Source organism: Pelodiscus sinensis, chromosome Z (assembly GCF_052426305.1).
Source record: "Pelodiscus sinensis isolate ZL-2025 chromosome Z, ASM5242630v1, whole genome shotgun sequence".
NCBI classification, from domain to species: Eukaryota; Metazoa; Chordata; order Testudines; family Trionychidae; genus Pelodiscus; species Pelodiscus sinensis.
Genome location: NC_143085.1, coordinates 39,717,340 through 39,736,160, shown reverse-complemented (window position 1 = coordinate 39,736,160; position 18,821 = coordinate 39,717,340). Strand labels below are relative to the sequence as shown.

At 49.9% G+C, this 18,821-nt stretch overlaps 1 protein-coding gene across 1 annotated transcript in view; it reads left to right on the top strand.

The window, feature by feature from the left end:
- The window catches only part of KREMEN1 (kringle containing transmembrane protein 1), a 57,491-nt gene that overhangs the window by 24,778 nt on the left and 13,892 nt on the right, over nucleotides 1-18,821 (top strand). Inside the window, exons 4-5 of the mRNA XM_089775204.1 lie at nucleotides 4,950-5,071; nucleotides 5,476-5,629. Of these exons, the coding sequence (XP_089631330.1) occupies nucleotides 4,950-5,071; nucleotides 5,476-5,629 (276 nt within the window). The remainder of the gene's footprint in view (nucleotides 1-4,949; nucleotides 5,072-5,475; nucleotides 5,630-18,821) is intronic.

The window sequence follows — 18,821 nt, the reverse complement described above, 5'->3', positions numbered from 1 at the left end:
TGATGGAGAAACTAAATGAATTATTTGCATTGGCCTTCACTGCAGAGGATGTGAAGGAGATTCCCAACCCTGAGCCTTTCTTCGTAGGTGACAAATCTGAGAAACTGCCTAAGGTGAAGCAAACTGATAAATTAAAGAATAAGTATCTAAGAGCAGAATGCATTCTCACAGGAGTTCTAGTGGGACTCAAATGTGAAATTGCAGGACTACTAACTGTGGTTTGTAACCTACCACTTAAATCAGCTTCTGTTCCCCATAACTGAAGGGTTGCTCATGTAATGACAATTTTGAAAAAGGGCTCTAGAGGTGATCCTGGCAATTGCAGGCCAGTCAGTCTGACTTCAGTACCATGCAAACTGTTTGAGACTCTAATAAAGAACAGAATTATCAGACACACAGATTAACATGATTTTTTCAGAAACAGTCCAACCTAAACCTCCCTTGCTGCAATTTAAGCCCATTGCTTCTATCATCAGTGGCCAAGGAGAACAATTTTTTCCCCTCCTCCTTGTAACACCCCTTTAGATACTTGAAAGCTGCTCTCATGTCCCCTCTGTCTTCTCCTTTCCAAACTAAACAAGCCCAATTATTTCAGTCTTCCATCATAGGTCATCTTCTATAGACCTTTTTTGTTTTTTTGCTCTTCTCTGGACCTTCTGCAATTTGTCCTCATCTTTCCTTAAATGCGGTGCCCAGAACTGGGCGCAATACTCTTGTTGAGGCGTAACCAGCACAGAGTAGAGCAGAAGAATGACTTCTCGTGTCTTTCTTACAATATTCCTCCTCATACATTTGAGAATGGTGTTGGCTTTTTTTGCAACAGTGTCACACTGTTGACTCATACTTAGCTTCTGATCCACTATGATCCCCTGGACCTCATGATTGAAAAGGTCCCAGGGCTCCAGGCCATCACCATTGCTATTGTGGCAGGCCAGAGCACTGGGCCTTTTGAAATGAGAGTGAGTATACACAAGATATTGACAGACATTTGGACTCCGCTCCCAAATGAGTAATGGGCCCTACTGGCGATGGTTCATCTCAGTTCTGTGTGAACTGTCAGAGAGAGGATAGTGATGCATCCACTCTTGATATTCCCTCTGTGGTGGGAGCAGCACTTCACAATGGACAGTGCTGGAGGCTGCTGAGGTATTAAAGGTGTGAACATGGAGGTGTAGCCCCAGATCAAGGCCATCAGTGCAGTCATCAATCAGAGCCCAGGGCCAATCTTTTACTAAGCCCTGACATTAAATCTGACGTGAGGGGCAGAAATTAAATGCTGTTGGCATCTGTTTGACTGCTACTACCCTTTCATTACTTTATGCAGGCAGGGACTGGAACAGAGTGGTACTTAGCCAGGCCCACTTCATTACATGCAGACTTTTTCAGAATCAGCCAGACTATTGTAGGTGTCCAGGTGGCTAATAAGGAGCTGCTGACTGAAGCATTGATGCCAGTTACAGGGCCCTACTGTAGGTGCACTTTGCTTGCCTTCACATGACTCTGATTCACAGATGGTGATTATACAACTCTCGGTCTTCAAGTGATGGAAATAAAAGCATGGATGGTGGAAGAGCAAAGGGAGGAACTGAGCATGGGGAAACGAGTGGTGCTGCTAGGAGAAAGGAAAATAATTTTAAAATGTGCAGGTGCACTAACTTCATACTTGACTAAAGACATCTGACCATTGGTGTCAAGGCAATATGAAGTTTCAGATGATATATTGCTGTTTATCACCCCCAAACTAGACCACTACTACCTTCTGATTTGTACACTCCAGGGCTGTGACTGGGGTCAGAAAGCATCCTGCAAATTGTGGGTCCTAATGTAGCACAAATAATTAATAATAGTAGACACTCTGGTGTGCATCGAAATGTGGTTCAGATGAAACAAGAACAGGGAGCACCCCAACAGTGAATGATGAGCCTGGGTTTATACCTGGGATCTCTCATAAACATAATCTACTAAAGCCATCTGGCTGACTACAAGACATTTCTACCGTACTTGCACTTGCTACAACAGATATCGAGTGTGTCTCTGAAAGAAGCATCTTCACGAATATGTTGTGAATGGCATTAATTCTCCCGCAGTGACCCGGTTTGTAAGTGACGCAGAGAAAGACAGGGCGTTGAGGAAGGGGATAACTCTCTCTCAACTGCTGCCCCTTGACGGAGCCCCTAACTTGAAATAAGCCCCAGCTCAGCCACTGGTGCCTTGAGTGTGCCAAGCCATTTCAGTGGTAAAAATCATCTCTAGAAGGCACTGGTGCTTTATAGCCCCTCTTTCGCTCTTCAGTTCATAGGCCAGACCCACACCTCAGCCATAGGCCTCAGGGCTGTTCTCTCAGCCCTCGACTGAGAGAACAGCCAATCCTCTTCCCGTGGGAGCACGACAAATCGACAATTCAGAAGGAAGCCCTAGCAATCAAATGGCTTGTGGAGGCCCTGTGATATAACCTCCTGATGGGTCTTCTTCACTGAGGTCACCCCCCATGCCCCTCTCAAGTTGCTCCTGCCTATGAAAGACTCACATGTGAGACTAATGTGGCGGTACGTGACCTGAAGCCATTATGCTTTTCCTGTACAGCATCAGGCAAATAGGAAGAATGTGAATATGGATGGTCTCTCACAAGTCGGGGAGGGGACCATACAAGCCCCAGAAAGTGGAAGCCAGATTTGAGGGGTCATATTGCAAGGGGGTGTGGTCTCCCACCCAGAGAGATGGGACAGGAGACACAACCTCCCCCAGGCAGGCAGAAGCAGGATATCTACAGCCACCCCACCAGAAGTGGAGGGGCAAGACAAAACCAGGAAATGATGCTGTAAAAGGCCCTCTTTCTAGCTGAGTTGGGGAAAAGCTGATGAAGGAGCAAGATGTCTCTGGAGCCTGAGCCTGTCGGGGTCTGCTTCGGTGCCCCAGACAAGGGAGGGGGGCGAGTGCTGGAGCTGCCAGGCCCTGAGGAAGTGTGTGGAGCTGCCATTTGACATCTGCCCAAGTAAAGCTGACAACAACCCCAGAGCCCAGGTGCACCACTGAGGCAGGGAGGAGGGAGTGCAGGGAAGACAAATAGTGGTCAGCTGTGTGCCAGTGTAGGACAGCTTGCACAAGGCAGTCTGATTTCTCCTCTGACCCAGCAGTGGACGTGGACCACTTCAGCACTGCTAGGGCCCTGGGCTGGGATGCAGCTGGGTAGGGCGGCCTGTATCCCCTGAGCCCTGTCACCTGCCTTCCAGGATGGCTGTCTCCCCACCCAGTTGGTAGGAGGGTTGCATTGTTCTGCCACCCATCTGAATTAGGAAATAGACTCTCCCAACAGAGATTGTCTGTGGCACTGCTGGACTGGAGGCCAGAGCCCCTACAGCAGTGGCAGGGGGGCTGCTGACCCATAGAAAAATCAGTCAGGAGCCACACACAAGTGAGAAGCAAAACAAATGAAAACTCCAAATCCTTGCTGATGTGGCCCGTGACTGAGAAGGAGAAAGACACTCTTCACATTCCCTCACACACCAGAGCCAAGGGGTGCCCAGGCTAGTAGATTTTTTGTGCTCCAGCCTTGCTATAAGGTAGCAGGGGGGCTGGAGTGCCTGTGTGGGCTCCCTAAGGTTGCGGGGGGGAGGTGTCCCTGAGCCTGACCCACAGTGACCCAGGAGGTGTGGCAGCAAGGGGGTGTGGTGTCCCACAGTGACAGACAGGGAGGGAGTCACAACTACTGTTCCATTCTCTAAACTTCTTTCAGACTACTCTGCAAAAGTATCCTGCATGGGGAATCCCAAGTGCAGGGAGTTTCCTCTCTCCTGGACACCAGCACAAACTCTTTTAGCAAATGTTGCTCATCCTGAATGGATGCCAGGGAATTAAGAGGTAAACAGAGTCCCAGGGCTTGTCTCTTGTCCACCCCACACTAAGGTGGTTCCTAACCCCAATTTCTAGGGTGAGTTTTGTGCTCATGAGTTAGGCTCTAACTACTAAAGCACCAGCTAGGCATGGGGTTTCTGCCATATGCAGCATACCTCAATCCTGAGTCCAACTAGACCTCAGGCAGAACATGGCGCTCATCTAGTCCTGGGCCTGCCTGGGTGAAGAGCAGACTAGAGTGCTAAGCTGACTCCAATTTGATATTCGCTACACAGCACTGCAGATGAGAATGGCATCTCTGCTGATGTTGTATGAAAATATTGGCTTAGATCTTCCCCCGTGATAGACATCCTGCTGCCACCAAATGCAGCTACAGCCCATTGCCAATGAGTCACGCACACAACCTATGGGAAATGTAACGTCCCTCTAGCACACGCCACTCAACTACTAGCAGTGCTAGTAAAGGTTATAGTCTTTGATGACAAATTGTGGACTAGGTGACTCTGTCCTCTGACCCCTTCCCCCAGGCATTATAACATGGAATCAATTTGAATTCCTTCTATGCCCAGTAACCATCTATGATTACCTGGCAAGGCAGTGCCTTGAAAAATAGCATTGAATCAATGGCTTTGGGGCCTCCACTTTGGCAGATTATTGTTGTATGGTCATCTCCAGGAAAATGGTTTTAATATTAACCATATTTCGTAGCAAGGCCTCATTACAACATATACCATCCCAAACCCAAATGTACCCTGATCCCATTCAAACGTAGTGGAAACATCCTGTTTATTACTGCTGACAGCAAGAATGCTGTGTAATGAAATTCTCTATCTTATCTACTTGTGTGGTTCCTAGCAGAACATGGTTCTAACCCATTGTGTGTATGTATTCAGGAATGGAGCCTACTCATTTGTTATCGTCTCATCCTCTGCTGCAGTCATGTTTTCTAAAGGCCAGTGTCATGCAGCAGGAGCTCACTAATATGAGATCTCTGTGAAAGGCTGCAGATAGCCCTCCGGGTGACACAGGGAAGCCTGTGTCTCAGTGTACGCATGGGCACCTGGCTAGACTCTTTGTTCTCCCATCATTCATTCCAGTGCCTGGGTATCTTGGCTGTTACAAGGACTATGGAGATCCCCCTCTGACTGGCCTCAGCAAGACCTCCAACAAACTTACTATTCAAACCTGCATCCGCTTCTGCCGTAATCAGCAGTTCAAGGTAATTGCTCGGCTCTCCATTTACAGAGAGGGGTTTTTAATGCCCCAGGAATCCTCATCCTCCTACTCTGGGGAGTCCAACCTCCCTCCTGATTGGGCATAAGCCAAAAAAGGAATACTTCAAGTGCCAGGATGAGGTGCCTGCAGGCATGTGAATGGTTTTGTATGTGTAACCACACACACACATACACGCACACACACACACACGGCTTTCTCTCCAGCCCTAATGGTACCCCCCACATCCCAGACATCTGCAGAACAACTTGTCAGGTTTCTCCTGACCCACTCCTAATCATTCTCCTTCAAATGGCACACTCTTTGCTGTGCCCTTTATACCCTGGTATCTTGCTACTTATATTCCTCAAATGTCAGGGCTTCCTGCCTGAAGTCTTTTTGTTCTCTTAGTTTGCAGGCATGGAGTCAGGCTATGCCTGTTTCTGTGGGAATAACCCTGACTATTGGCAATTCGGGGAGGCCGCCAGCACAGAATGTAACAATGTTTGCTTTGGGGACCATACCCAACCCTGTGGTGGAGATGGCAGGGTCATCCTCTTTGACAGTAAGTACTGAAATGGGCTGAGCATCTCTGAAAGGAGAGACTTGAAATGCTTGGCAATGGAGGGCAAAGAGTCATCAAAGAATATGGGCAGCACTGAACACAAAACAATGGAAGACATGCAGTAGGGCCCAATTCTAGGGCATCTGAGACCCTGGCCAGCTCAGAAAAATGAGAACCTACATTCAGAGTTAAATGAATTCCTCTTCATCCCAGTTCTCTGAATGGGCTTGCTTAGGTCTTCCAATAAAAATGACTTGCTCAGACAACTGCTTCATGCTCCAGGCACTGGAATGCCCTTTTCCACAAATGGCTCTTAAGTGGCCACCACTCACTACCAAGGGTCCAGCTCTGAAGGCAGCATGGTAGGAATAAAGATAGCAGTACCATAGCTCCCTACAATAACCTTGTGACCTACCACAATTCCTGTTTGGGGCAGGGCAAGTTTGACAAACAGAGAGGAACTGGTTGAAAATTTGAAGGTGGAAGTCAACTTGGATGAAAGTCATGGGTGGCAGGTTTATGAGACAGAGGAAGGCATTGCCTTCCCAAACTGCTAAGCATGAGCACACGCACACTCCACCCCCTGCTACAGTGTGCTTCCTGGGCTCTCCCCGAGCTTCAGCTGCACTGACGCTGGGGACGGTGGATATTGTGCCCTACCTGGGCTCCAGGGCAGGGATACTTTCCCTGTACTCTAGGATCATGATAGCTGGGGCTCCATGCTGCCTGTCCTCTTGGTGCTCCATGGATGAGGCTCACATGGGAGTCTGGAGACCCTGCAGTGGCAGGGGAATTGAGGGGGGGGGGAGACTAGAAACTTGTTTCCCTAAGGTGGAGGGGCTTGGCTCTTGTGGGGTTTGGGCCCTCAGGTAGAAAGGGTGGAGCTGGAAGCTTGCCTCCCCTTGCCCTAGGTTCACCCACCACCCATGGCAAAAATTAGTATGAAATGGTAAAGTTCATAATTCTAAGGAATGGCAGGAGGGAGAAGAGCAAAAGAACTGGTAGGTAAGATCCCAAGGGAAGCATGTTTAAGGGAATAGAGCGCTGACAGTTTTTCAAAGTGATATTATTAAGGGCACAAGAGAAAATTATTCCTCTGCACAGGAAAGACAAGGAGTCTGGCAAGAGACCATCATAACTTAACTAGGAGATTGTGAATGTTCTACAAATCAAAAAAGAGTCCTATAAAACGTGGAAACGAGGTCAAATTACAAATGATTAATATAAGTAAATAACACAGGTATGTAGGAGCAAATCAAAATAGCTAATGACCTAAGGGTAATAATAAAACATTCTACAAATGTATTAGAAGCAGAAGTAAGACCAAGAGCAGAGTAAGGTTGCTACTCAATGAAGAAGGAAAACCAAAAATGTGGAAATGACAGAAACACTTACTAACGTCTTTGTGTCCATTTTTATCAAGACAGTTGGTGGTGATTGGATGCCTAAAATAGTGAATGCCAATGAAAATGAGGTTAGGGCTTAAATAGGCAAAAATGGGGGAAAGGGATAACTGATGAAAATTACTTATATAAGTTAGATGTCTTAAAGGTAATGTGGCCTGATGAGATGCCTCCAAGCATAATCATAGAGCTGGCTGAGGAGACATTGGAACCATTAGCTATCGTCTTTGAAAAAATTATGGACAATGGGAGACAGGAAAAGGGCAAATCCAGTGCCCAGCTATAAAATGGGAAATAAGAAAAAAACCAGAGAATTACAGACCAGTCAGTTTAACTTCTGTTACAGAAAAGATAATGGTGCAAATAATTAAGGAATCAATTTGGAAACATCTAGAAGATAGAAAGGTGATAGGTAACAGCCAAATCATGTCAAGCAGGCCCACTAACTTTCTTGGATAGGGTGACAACCCTTGTGGGAAAGGGGAAGTGGTAGATGTGGTATACCTATACTCTAGTAAAGCATTTGATGACTGTCACATAAACAAACAATGGAATTGCAACCTGGATGGAGCTACTATAAGGTAGGTGTATAACTGGTAGACTGGAAGGGCATAACAAGTGGCATAACAGGGATCAGTTCTGGGACAGATTCTGTTCAATGTTTTCATCAATGATTAAGATATTGGCATAGAGAGTACACTTATAAAGTTTGCAGATGATACCAAGGTGCAAGGTCTAGGGATGTTAAATTGTAGGCAATTGACTAATCAAATAGTTGATGCATTTCGCATTGACTGTTCAACTAGTCAATAGGGCATTTCTGCCTTTGAAGTGTAGAAACAGCCCTAGGGCTGTTGCTACGCTTTAAAGGCAAAAGCACCACATACAGTCTGGGGTCAGCTGGGGATTCCCCTGTTGACTCCAGGCTCTGTGTGGTGCTGTCACTTTGAAATGCCGCTGTGGGAGCCCAGAGTCAGGCTCCTTGAGGCATTTCAAAGTGGCAGTGCCACACAGAGCCCTTTCTGAGAGAGGCAGCAAAGGGGAGGGGGAGTTACTAGTCAACAAGCTTGTTGACTATCCAATAAGCATTCCTAATCTACTATATAAAGGAGAATGTTTGTATGTTTCTGCGCTGATAACTTGGACCCTATAAGAGCTACCGCAACCACACTTTGCATGGGGTAACCCTTCCTCCAGGAGAAGGTTTTAAGGGACTGTGGGAGGGAAGAGATGTGACACCGATGCCTCTCCCCGGGGCTCCATGGAGCTTGGCAGTGTGGGGAGAAGTGGCTTCCCCTCCATTGCTGGAAGTCCCTCTTCAATACTGCGATTGGATCAGGGACCAGCAGCCGACCAATGAGTGGGCGGGTTGCTGTGGGGGCTCACTCTAGGCAGAGGGGGTGAAGCTGGTGTTACCACTCAGCTGCCACTTTGAAAAAGTGTCTGGAAGGAAGCGCATTGGGGACCTAGAGGTGAGAGCAGGGGGAGGGAATGAATGGGGGGGGGCTGGTTCGGGGGGGCTCGACCTTTGGGGGTGAGTGAGGGGTAGGGCAGGATGGGAGGGTGGGGCTGGACTGTGGGGACAAGTTGGGGGAGGTCAGGATTGTAGGGGGTGGGGCTGGACCATTGGGGGTGAGTGGGGGGAAGGCAGGATTGTAGGAGGATGAAGGAATTGGGGCTGGACAATCCTGCAGGGAGTGAGAAATGAAGTCCATGGAGAGGTGGGTCTCCCTTGAGGGGCACTGGTCCAAGGGGCATCACTGGATGATGCTGGGTGGGTGAGAAATTAATCCAAGGTGGTGGGGGAGGGATCCCTCAAATCTGGGCACTGGTCCTGGTTTGATACTGGATGATCCTGGAGGGGAGGGGGGGAGAGATGCAGTGCATGGGAGGAGCAGCTGGCCAAGGGTACTGGAGGAGGGACTATAGAGGTGCCAGCAAGCTCAGGTAATCGACTCATAGTTTCATCAACAAAGATGGGAGAAGAGTTTGAGGTGTCACCTTGAAAGCTCTCAGACTCAGGAGGGCCAGCCCCATTGATTGAGGCATCCCTCTACTCAGCTCTTGGATGAGAATTTGCAGACCCAGCATGCCTACCTATCCCCTACTTCCCTACCAAAACACCATTAGCTTCTACAAGAATAATTAGCAAAAATACCATCTGATAGGAAGCAAAACATGGCACTATTGAAGAGGGGCCTCCGTATGCTTCCAGCAATGGTGGGGAAACAAGCCATGGTGATTTGGGGGATCTCCCTTCCACTGGCCTTTTAATGGCTCCAAGCCTCATGACATGTGAAGAAAACAGAGACATAGTTTCTATTGTGACTTCTGTATCTCAGTTTGCCAAGTCAAATAGCTCTGATTCTCAACATTGCAATGCCTCTTTTCTGAGTCAGAGATTTTGCTTGATACAGCAGTAGAAACGCATGGGGGGTCTGTCATAATGGCCAGATGTCAGGCCCTGGCAGCTGCGGTATGGCTGGAGGCTGTCAGGACCAGCTTCTGTTTTTCTAAATTTTGTTCCTCCGATTTCTTGGGCAACACTGGGTAAGTCCAGCTAGTAGGGTCATAATTCAAAATGCTGTGGACAAACTGGAGAAATGGTCTGAGGTGAACAGGATGAAGTTAAACAAGGACAAATGCAAAGTGCTCCACTTAGAAGGAATAATCCATCTTATACTTAGAGAACGGGAAGCGACTGTCTAGGAAGGAGTACTACAGAAAGGGTATAGCTACACAGCAAAGTTATTTCGAAATAACTTTCCTAGTATCTACACAGTCAAACCGCTATTTCAAAATAAATTCGAAATAGCAGAGCGCTTATTTCAAATTTGGTAAACCTCACTCCACAAGGAATAACGCCAAATTCGAAATTGCTATTTTGAAGCAAGTGCTGTGTAGACACTTATATCGAAATAGGGGGCTTCCAGCCTTCCCAGGGTGCCCTGGTGGCCACTCCAGCCTCAACCAAGAACACTCTTGTCTTCCTCCTCCTCTCCCTAGAGCCCTTAAAGGGGTAGACTCTGGCCACAGTGCCTGTGCCAGCTCCAAGCCTGCCAGCCCAGAGCCAGCAGTCACTGCCCTGACCCAGTGGCCCCAAATCATGAGCCAGCAAGCCACTGGCAGCCAGCCCTCCATTGCTCCCCAGGAGCAGTCTGCCAGCTCCCAGGGGCCTGCCAGGGCCTGGAGAAGGTGGGCGCCTTCCTGGTCCAGGGTGGAGATCATGGAACTTATTCAGGTTTGGGGGATGCCCCCAACATCCATGATCTATGGCAGGATAGCTGCCAGCCTGGCCACCAAAGGCCACATGCAAACCCAGGAGCAGGTTTGCATGAAAATCAAGTTGGTCTGGCGAGACCCCCCAACCCTGAGCCCTGAGCTTCCCCTCCCCCTTCTTCACCTGGCTTCCCCTTCCAGCTCCCACCTCCCAGGTTTCCCCCTCCCCTCTCTCACCCTCTCTCTTCCCCTCTCCTGCTGCCTTTCCCCAGTCTCACCAGAGTTTTATTCCCTTTCCCTCCAGTTTTGTTAAATAAAGAGTTTGTGTTCATGAAAATACGTGTATTTTATTTGACATCAGGAAGGGGGGTGGGGTTCGGTGGTAAGTGGAAGGACGTGAGGGAGGAATGAGGTACAAGCCCCCAATGGGGCAGACCAGGGAGGCTTTTAGTGCTCCTCAGGGTGAAGCTGTGCTGCAGGGCCTCCTGGATACTGACAGCCCCCGCCCCCCTATGGACCTCCCGGATGGCAGCCTGCAGAAAGTGCAGCCAGGCTCACAGATACATGTCCAAGAGAAGCACCAGAGTGCCCAGGGGCAGCTCTAGCTCCATGTTGCAGAGTGCTGTGGTGTCCCGAGGGAGGGCAACCAGAGCACGCAGAGACATAATGCTTTGCTGTCCCTCGGCGAGGTAGGCAAGCAAGCAGGGTAAGCTGAGAACTGGCTGCCCAGGATGGGTCCCTTTAAGCACAGGCCTCAGCTAGCCTCAGGCAGCAGCCACACAAAGTAACTCCTGACCTGGAGCTCTGCTGGGACTGGCTCCAGCTGGCCTTAAATGCGATTCAGAGTCTCCTCAGTGTGGACGCACCATTTCGAAATGCATTTTGTGTGTAGATGCGTTATTTCGAAATGAGATATTTCTTATTTCTTACTCCTATTTCAATGAGCTCCACCGCATTCTGGTGGGGGGGGCAGCGCCTTCCCTCCCTCCCCCCTTGTTGTTGACTCAGGGCTGGAGATGCCCATTGTTGCCTGGGCAGGGGTCCCAAAGGAGGAGGATGCCAACCTGGAGGAGGAGGGGGAGGAGACAGCCAGCACTGTCACCCTAACCCTGGAGCTGGTGCCTCAGGACCTGGGTGTTGATCATCAGGTGAGTGCTCTTAATTTTTCACACACACACAGGGAGGGGGAAGCGAGTGCTGAGGGGCTGGGGTGATATCACTCGGCCTTGTTGACCTGGCCTTTGCACTGCAGTCCGTGCACGTGGAAGCGCATGCAGCACCAGTCTGCAGCATGCAGTCCCCAAGGCTCTGAGGAGGCCACACACACGTCTGACCCCTGGAGAGGGATGCCATGCCACCACCAGTCACCGCTGGAAGCAGGCTGGGGACAAGGGCACGTGGCCGCCCATGCACAGACTGAGGAGTGCCACACACGGGCACGCCTGCATGCACGAGGCACTACCTGCTCCCAGGGACAGTGCAGCCAGGCGCAAGTGTGTGTGTGGTCCCCATGGAAGGTCAGGCTTCTCCAGGCCCCTCTCCTATCTGTGGGATCCCATGCTGGACAAGTCCCTTGTCTACTTGTCTGTGGGATGGCGGTGTGTGGGAAACATGGTCCCCATGGCACCTCTGGGCCCCTGTGAGGCAGGGCCCGCTGTCCAGGCCACACATGGCCTTGCACCCAGGACATCACCGTCCTCTGGCCCCAGGATTGTAGCTCACAGCTCACAGAGGAGGGCAAGGCTTCAGGGACAGTGTCTGCATGGATGGCTGACCGCCTCTCCCTCTTTATTCTCCACAGCCGGACCAGCTGTCGCTGAGGAGCAACTACCAGCAGGTGATCCAGCCACATGACCCCAAGGGAGCCGCAATGCTGGAAGGTCCAGGAAGATCTTATGAGGGAGCACATGGCCGTCCTCCAGGACATGCAGCAAACCCTGGCCCAGAAAGTCCTGGATGATTCATAATGGCAGACCCAAATGTGGACTGAGCTGGTGCAGCAGGATCACAACATGAGTGCCACCATATGGGAGATGATGGCGTACCTGGATCCTGTCCCTTCTCCTTTCCCTGCCACATCTATGCCAGCTCCTCCTCTCTGTGCCATGCCTGACTCTGTGCCAGCCCCCCGTTGTCCCTGCCTCTCCCCGCCCCCAAGGTAACCAAGGTTCCCAGCCCCAAGGCAGAACTTCCAGCCGCACCACGCACTATTCCCAGTCCCAGGTCTGAGCCCCACCTCCTCCCTCCCCTTATCCAGGTTCCCAGTCCCCTTCTTCCCTAGTTTCTTTTGTTATAAAAAAAACTAGCTGGAGTTAACTGGTGTTGCTCGGGAAACTGGAGGAACAAAATTTAGAAAATTTAGGAAAGGAGGAGACCCTGAGCCAGGGAACCCCCAGAGCCACAGACCCTGGGGGCTGATGGCTCCTGGCCCACACCTCCCCCCAGGACCAAGCAGCCAGCCCCCAGGAGAACAGTACACAGCCATGCGGCCAGTAGCAAGGGGACTTCTCTTTGCAAAGTTGGCTCAGGGATGCACCTGCCCTGCCTTGGCAAGCAAAAGCTCAGAGCTCACATCTAACCCCGATGGCTGGAACCAGACCCTGAAGAGCCCCACTCACAGTATGAACAGCAGCCGGCTGGCTTCACAGCAGTGTAACACATCGAGGGTTTAACCTGGCCCCTCCACCCTGCGCTGCAGTAGGCACATGGATTCCTTCTGCTCCAATAAGCCCAGTGAGCTGAGCAGAAAGGCTGGCCCGCTTTGGTTTTGGTTTCCAGAGGGGGGGTGGCAGTTGGGGAGTGACCCCGGGTGGAGGGGAGGCTACACACGGGAGGGATGCCCCAGCTCATGCCCAGGGTGGCAGGTGCCATGGGGGGCAGAGTGGGACCCTGATCAGGTCCAAAGCACCTTAAAAACTTCTCCTGGAGGAAAGGTTATCCCGTGCAAAGTGTGGTTGCGGTAGCTCTTACAGTGTCCAAGTTATTAGAGCACAAACATACAAACATTCTCCTTTATATATTAGATACAGAGATTTTGGTTTACAGGGAAAGGGAGAAGGGAGCAGCAGCGGATATAGGGCAGGGCGAGCAGGGTGGCTGCCCTGGGCCTCATGCTTCAATAGGCCCCGCTTTGACGTGTCCTTGAGCACTTTGATGCGGCTTTTGTTCCTCTGGACAGCGACCCCAGTTGCGCCTGCTCCTTCTTGATGGCCGCCAAGGAGAAGCCCTTGCGGTTCCTGGAGAAGTCCATGCTTCACAGAAGGAGCTGGGCAGAAGCCAACCACTGTCTTCTGAGCGGCTTCTTTTTTCTCTTTTTCATTTGGCTGCCTGGGGTTGCAGATGTGGGAGCAGCAGCGCCCGGTTGAGCTGCATTCATCGCAGCTCAGAGGGGGTGCAGCTTCTCTGGCTGCCAGCACCACCCTGCCCTTCTTCTTTAGAAGCCAGTTGCCTCTCCACTGCCAGGCGCTTCGAGCGGAGCCGCTCTCGTCCCTTCCCGCCACCCCCTGGAAGCCAGAACTGCTGCAGGCTGCTAATGTAGCCTGGACCCGGACACAACCGAATCAACTCCCCGGCCCTCATGTCTCAGCCTCTCTGGCTCTCCTTGAAAAGTGTGTGTCTGAAACACCGAAATCCCAAGAGCCACTCGAGGCCTCCCGTTATTCCACACCAGCCAGTCACCTTCATCGGAGCCGGAGGGTGTTTCTTTCTCTAGCCTTGCTCCTAGGGAATGACCCATCGCTTGCTTGGGAGCAAGGGGGAAAAAGGTAGGTGGGAAACAACACCAAAGCTTTGCACACACTTGCAGTTCTGCGCTCAGACTGGACCAGTATTTGATTTTTTTTCTCTTGATGAATGTTAAATTTCCCTGCCTTGTCTCTAAACTGAAAGAGGAACAGGAATGAATGAACAAATACATCCATTTATGAAGGGTTTCAACAGATGTTTGGTAGGGTGGGGAGGAATGGTTTTTAAACGTAGCCAGTGAATTTATCAGACAAGATTATCAAGGATCCAGCCCCATGTTCTAGAGGTCCCTAAACTCGGAATGCCAGATGCTAGGACTATAGGACAAGTGACAGATCACCAGGCAAGGGCCTTGTTCTGTTCATGCCTTCTGAAAGATCAGGCACCGGCCACTTCAGCTGTTTGTGTTGGCAGTCGAGGTGAACAGAGCGAAGGAAAGAAAAGAGGCTCTCTCCTTGGTTTATTTAGGATCCTCATTCACATTGAGTCAGCGGAGCTGTACTCCTATTAGCCAGTCAGGATGGAGGAATTGCTCAGCTCTCAGGTTATAGTAAAAACACTTAAATATTCGAGTTTGTTGAGACAAAAAAGGGCAATTGAAGGTGGTTTATGGCTGCTCAGGAGGAAAGGAAATTGCAGAGGTAAAGTCTTGTTCATTTTGCGTGGAGCTATAGGTGGTCTGTGGTTAGTCTGTATAAGCTGCTCCCTGAGGGGTTGCAGAAACTTTGCCTGTTGATAATTTGGTTTGTCGGACTGAAATATTTGAGGACTAAGAACGTTTTATGGGGAGAAGAGTCCTGGGGAGCCTAAGAAGAGCCAGACTGTGCTGTGCCATCTATAGCTCTAGAAAGACTGAAGACCTGAGCAAGCTGTTGAGAGGTTTTCCTCTTGTGAGGTCTTGCACTGAGTACTAAGACAGTGGTTCATGTGAGAAAGCACCAGCTAGCAACAGTAATTACTAATGCCAAATATAATGTCAGAGGCTACTATTGGTAGAAGGAAGTAGGAACTCAGGTTGTCTGGTTTTGCCTTTATATCACCTTTAAAGGAACAGCTAAAGAAAACTCTCCAGGTATGTCTACACTACAGCACTAATTCGAACTAACTTAGTTTGAATTAGTTAATTCGAACTAAGCTAATTCGAATTAGTGCATCTAGACTTAAAAACTAGTTCGAATTAGCGTTTTGCTAATTCGAACTAGCATGTCCACACTGAGTGGATCCTGAACTGAGGTTAAGGACGGCCGGAAGCAGTGCCGGCAGGGCATCAGAATAGGACTTAGAGCGTGGAGCTGCTGTCTCAGGCTAGCCGAGGGCCATGCTTAAAGGGACCCAACCCCCACCCCGGACAGACAGTTCTCAGGGGTGCCCCACTTGCAAAGCAGTCCTGGCTTGAAGTGCCCAGACTACCCACGCTGGGCACATCACACACTCGGCCATCAGACTGGCTGCACTTACCGCAGGCTGCCATCTGGAGGGCAGGTCAATCAAGGGGCTTCAGGAGAGCTTCCACCCCGAGGAACCCAGAGAAGCAGCCCAGTCCTCCCCATCGGGGGCTCGTACCCCATTCCTCCCTCACCTCCTTCCACTTACCCCTCCCTAGCCCCCCTTCCTGATGTACAAAATAAAGGACACTTGTGTTCAAAAATAGAAACTCTCTTTATTGAACAAAACTCGGGGAGACTGGGAAAAGGAGGTGGGAGAGGGGAAGAGAGAGGGTGGGAGAGGGGAGGGCAACTACAATATCAGGGGTTTGGAACAGGTCCCATATGAAGAGAGGCTAAAGAGACTGGGACTTTTCAGCTTAGAAAAGAGGAGACTGAGGGGGAATATGATAGAGATCTATAAAAGCAAGAGTGGTGTGGAGAGGGTGCATAAAGAAAAGTTCTTATTAGTTCCCAAAATGGAAGGACTAGAGGACACCAAATGAAATGAATGGGTAGCAGGCTTCAAACTAACAGACAGTTCTTCTTCACAAAGCAAATAGTCAACCTGTGGAACTCCTTGCTGCAGGAGGCTGTGAAGGCTAGAACTAGAACAGAGTTTAAAGAGAAGTGAGATAAAGTCATGGAGGTTGGGTCCATGGAGTGGTTTTAGCCAGGGGGTAGAAATGGTGTCCCTGGCCTCTGTTTGTGGAAGGCTGGAGAGGGATGGCACGAGACAAATGGCTTGGTCACTGTCTTCGGTCCATCCCCTCCAGGGTCCCTAGTGTTGGCCGCTATCGGCAGACAGGCTACTGGGCTAGATGGACCTTTGGTCTGACCCAGTACGGCCATTGTAAGCTCAAGGCTCAGGGTCGGGGGTCTCACTGGACCACCCTGATTTTCATGCACACCTGCTCCTGGGTGGCCAGGCTGGCAGCTATCCTGCCCTAGACAGCCACTTTCCTGTGCCTAGTGCGGAGGTCGTGGATGAGGTCCACGATCTCCGCACTAGCCCAGGTGGGCGCCCGCCTCTTGCGGACCCGGGCAGGCTCCCGGGAGCTGCCAGCCTGGTCCCAGGAAGAGGCGGAGGGCTGGGTGACAGCAGGTGGCTGGCTTGAGCCGTGCCAGGTGCAGGGTCTGCTGGCTGGGTGCTGGCAGGCTTGCACCTGGCACGGGCACCATAGCCAGCCCGTGCCCCTTTAAGGGCTCCAGGGCCGGGAGGGGGGCAGAAGAGTTTCCCTGGTGGTGCCCAGAGTGGCCACCAGGGCAAGCTGGGGAGGGCTAGCCTCCCACTAGTTCGAATTAAGTGGCTACACAGCCCTTAATTCGAACTAGTTAATTCGAACTAGGCGTTAGTCCTCGTGGAATTAGGTTCGAACTAGCGGAGCGCTAGTGTAGCACCTATGAAAGTTAATTTGAACTAACGTCTGTTAGTTTGAATTAACTTTGTAGTGTAGACATACCCTCCCAGACACAGATAGGAAGAAACTTTGGATAAAACATTACCCTCACTCTTCATTGTAGCCAGCTAAGAGCTATGGGGGAGGGGGGATCCCTTTACGTTTTACAGATTATTTCTTTCATTGAGCTACGTGGTCTTCATGATAGAAATCACTCCAGGTTACAGGCAATGCATATTCCACCAGATTTCACTGCATATAATCAGGGCCAGATTAAGGGGGGGGACAGCCGGGCAACTGCCCGGGCGCCAAGCTATGGGGGGTGCCTGAAAAGCTTATTCTGAAAGAGCCTGCAGTCTAGACGTAGCTTAAGTGAGAAAAGTTTGAATTGAGCACAAAGAGTTCCCACCTTGGGCAAAAGACAGATAAGGGGGAACTAAACAATAGGGCTACATCTAGACTGGCCCCTTCTCCGGAAGAGGCATGCAAAGCAGGCAAGTCAGAATAGGGAAATGCGCGGGGGATTTAAATATCCCCCGCGGGATTTAAATAAACATGGCCGCTGCTTTTTTTCCAGCTTGGGGAAAAGCCGGAAAAGAGCGTCTAGACTGGCGCAATCCTCCGGAATAAAGCCCTTTTCTGGAGGATCTCTTATTACTTGCAAGTAGGAATAAGAGATCCTCCAGAAAAGGGCTTTATTCTGGAGGATTGCACCAGTCTAGACGCTCTTTTCCGGCTTTTCCCCAAGCTGGAAAAAAAGCGGCGGCCATGTTTATTTAAATCCCGCGGGGGATATTTAAATCCCCCGCGCATTTCCCTATTCTGACTTGCCTGCTTTGCATGCCTCTTCCGGAGAAGGGGCCAGTCTAGACGTAGCCTAGGACAGTTATCAGACAACAGGCAAACTCCACTTACTACCTAAAAGACCTGCTGGAAGTATCTAAGGGTATGGCTACACTAGCTCGTAGAATGAGGAGTAACAGTTAATTCAAACTAAGGATTTAGTTCGAATTAATGTTTCACTGCCACGTGTAGGCACGCGGCAGTGAGTTCGGGCTAGTGAAATTTCAAAATGGCGACCGGACAGGAACATGCAAATAAAGCCCAGGATATTTAAATCCCGGGCTTCATTTGCAACTCCGGTTGCCTCATTTGCCTACCTAGCTCAAATTAACGAGCTAGTGTAAACATACCCTAAGAATGAATGGGGGAAGGACTGGGCCCAAGCTAGGAGGCTGCTTAGCTTGTGAAAAAGAATAGAATACAACTATTTAAGGTAAGAAACTGCATGAAAAAAGTTTCTTAGTGAATTACGATTAGCTGATGTGTTTTGTTTATTTTGGCTTAGTAGCTTACTTTGAGCTGTCTGTTATCACTGCAATCACTTAAATCTGACTATTTGTACTTAATAAAAACCCTTTTGTTTACTATTAAGCCCAATGTAAATAATCATTACCTGGGGGAGCAACCACTATGTATATCTCTCTTTCATTGACTAAGGAGGAGCAGACATCTGTATGAGTTTTCTCTGTGTAGAACTCTTACATAGGTAAGACAGATTTATTTGGGGATTTGGTCTTTTGGGGGCTGTCTTCCTGGATACTGAGCCCTTATAACTGTCTTCCTGGAGCTGAACTGATTGATGTCTGTGTTCCTCTGCAGGGGGGAGGTAACCTCATCTCTGTGCCTTGACTGAAGGAGACCAGAGCTTTTGACCCAGCAGAACAAGGTGGTGGAAAGTCTGAGGGCGGGAAGGCAGGTGTCATTGGCTTGATTAGCAAAAACCCACAGGGGACTTCTGTGATCTAAGCCACCCAAAGACCCACTAACTCTAATGCAGAGGGCACCCCCATTGGCATCCGTACTCCTCACCATCACAAGGAGTAAAGGAAGTTGATGGAAGCATTTCTCTCATTGATCTCCCACTGTGGGGGACACCCCAGAAAATCAGTGCAAGGCAATTCCAGCTACACAATTCATATGATCTGAGTTATGTATCTTG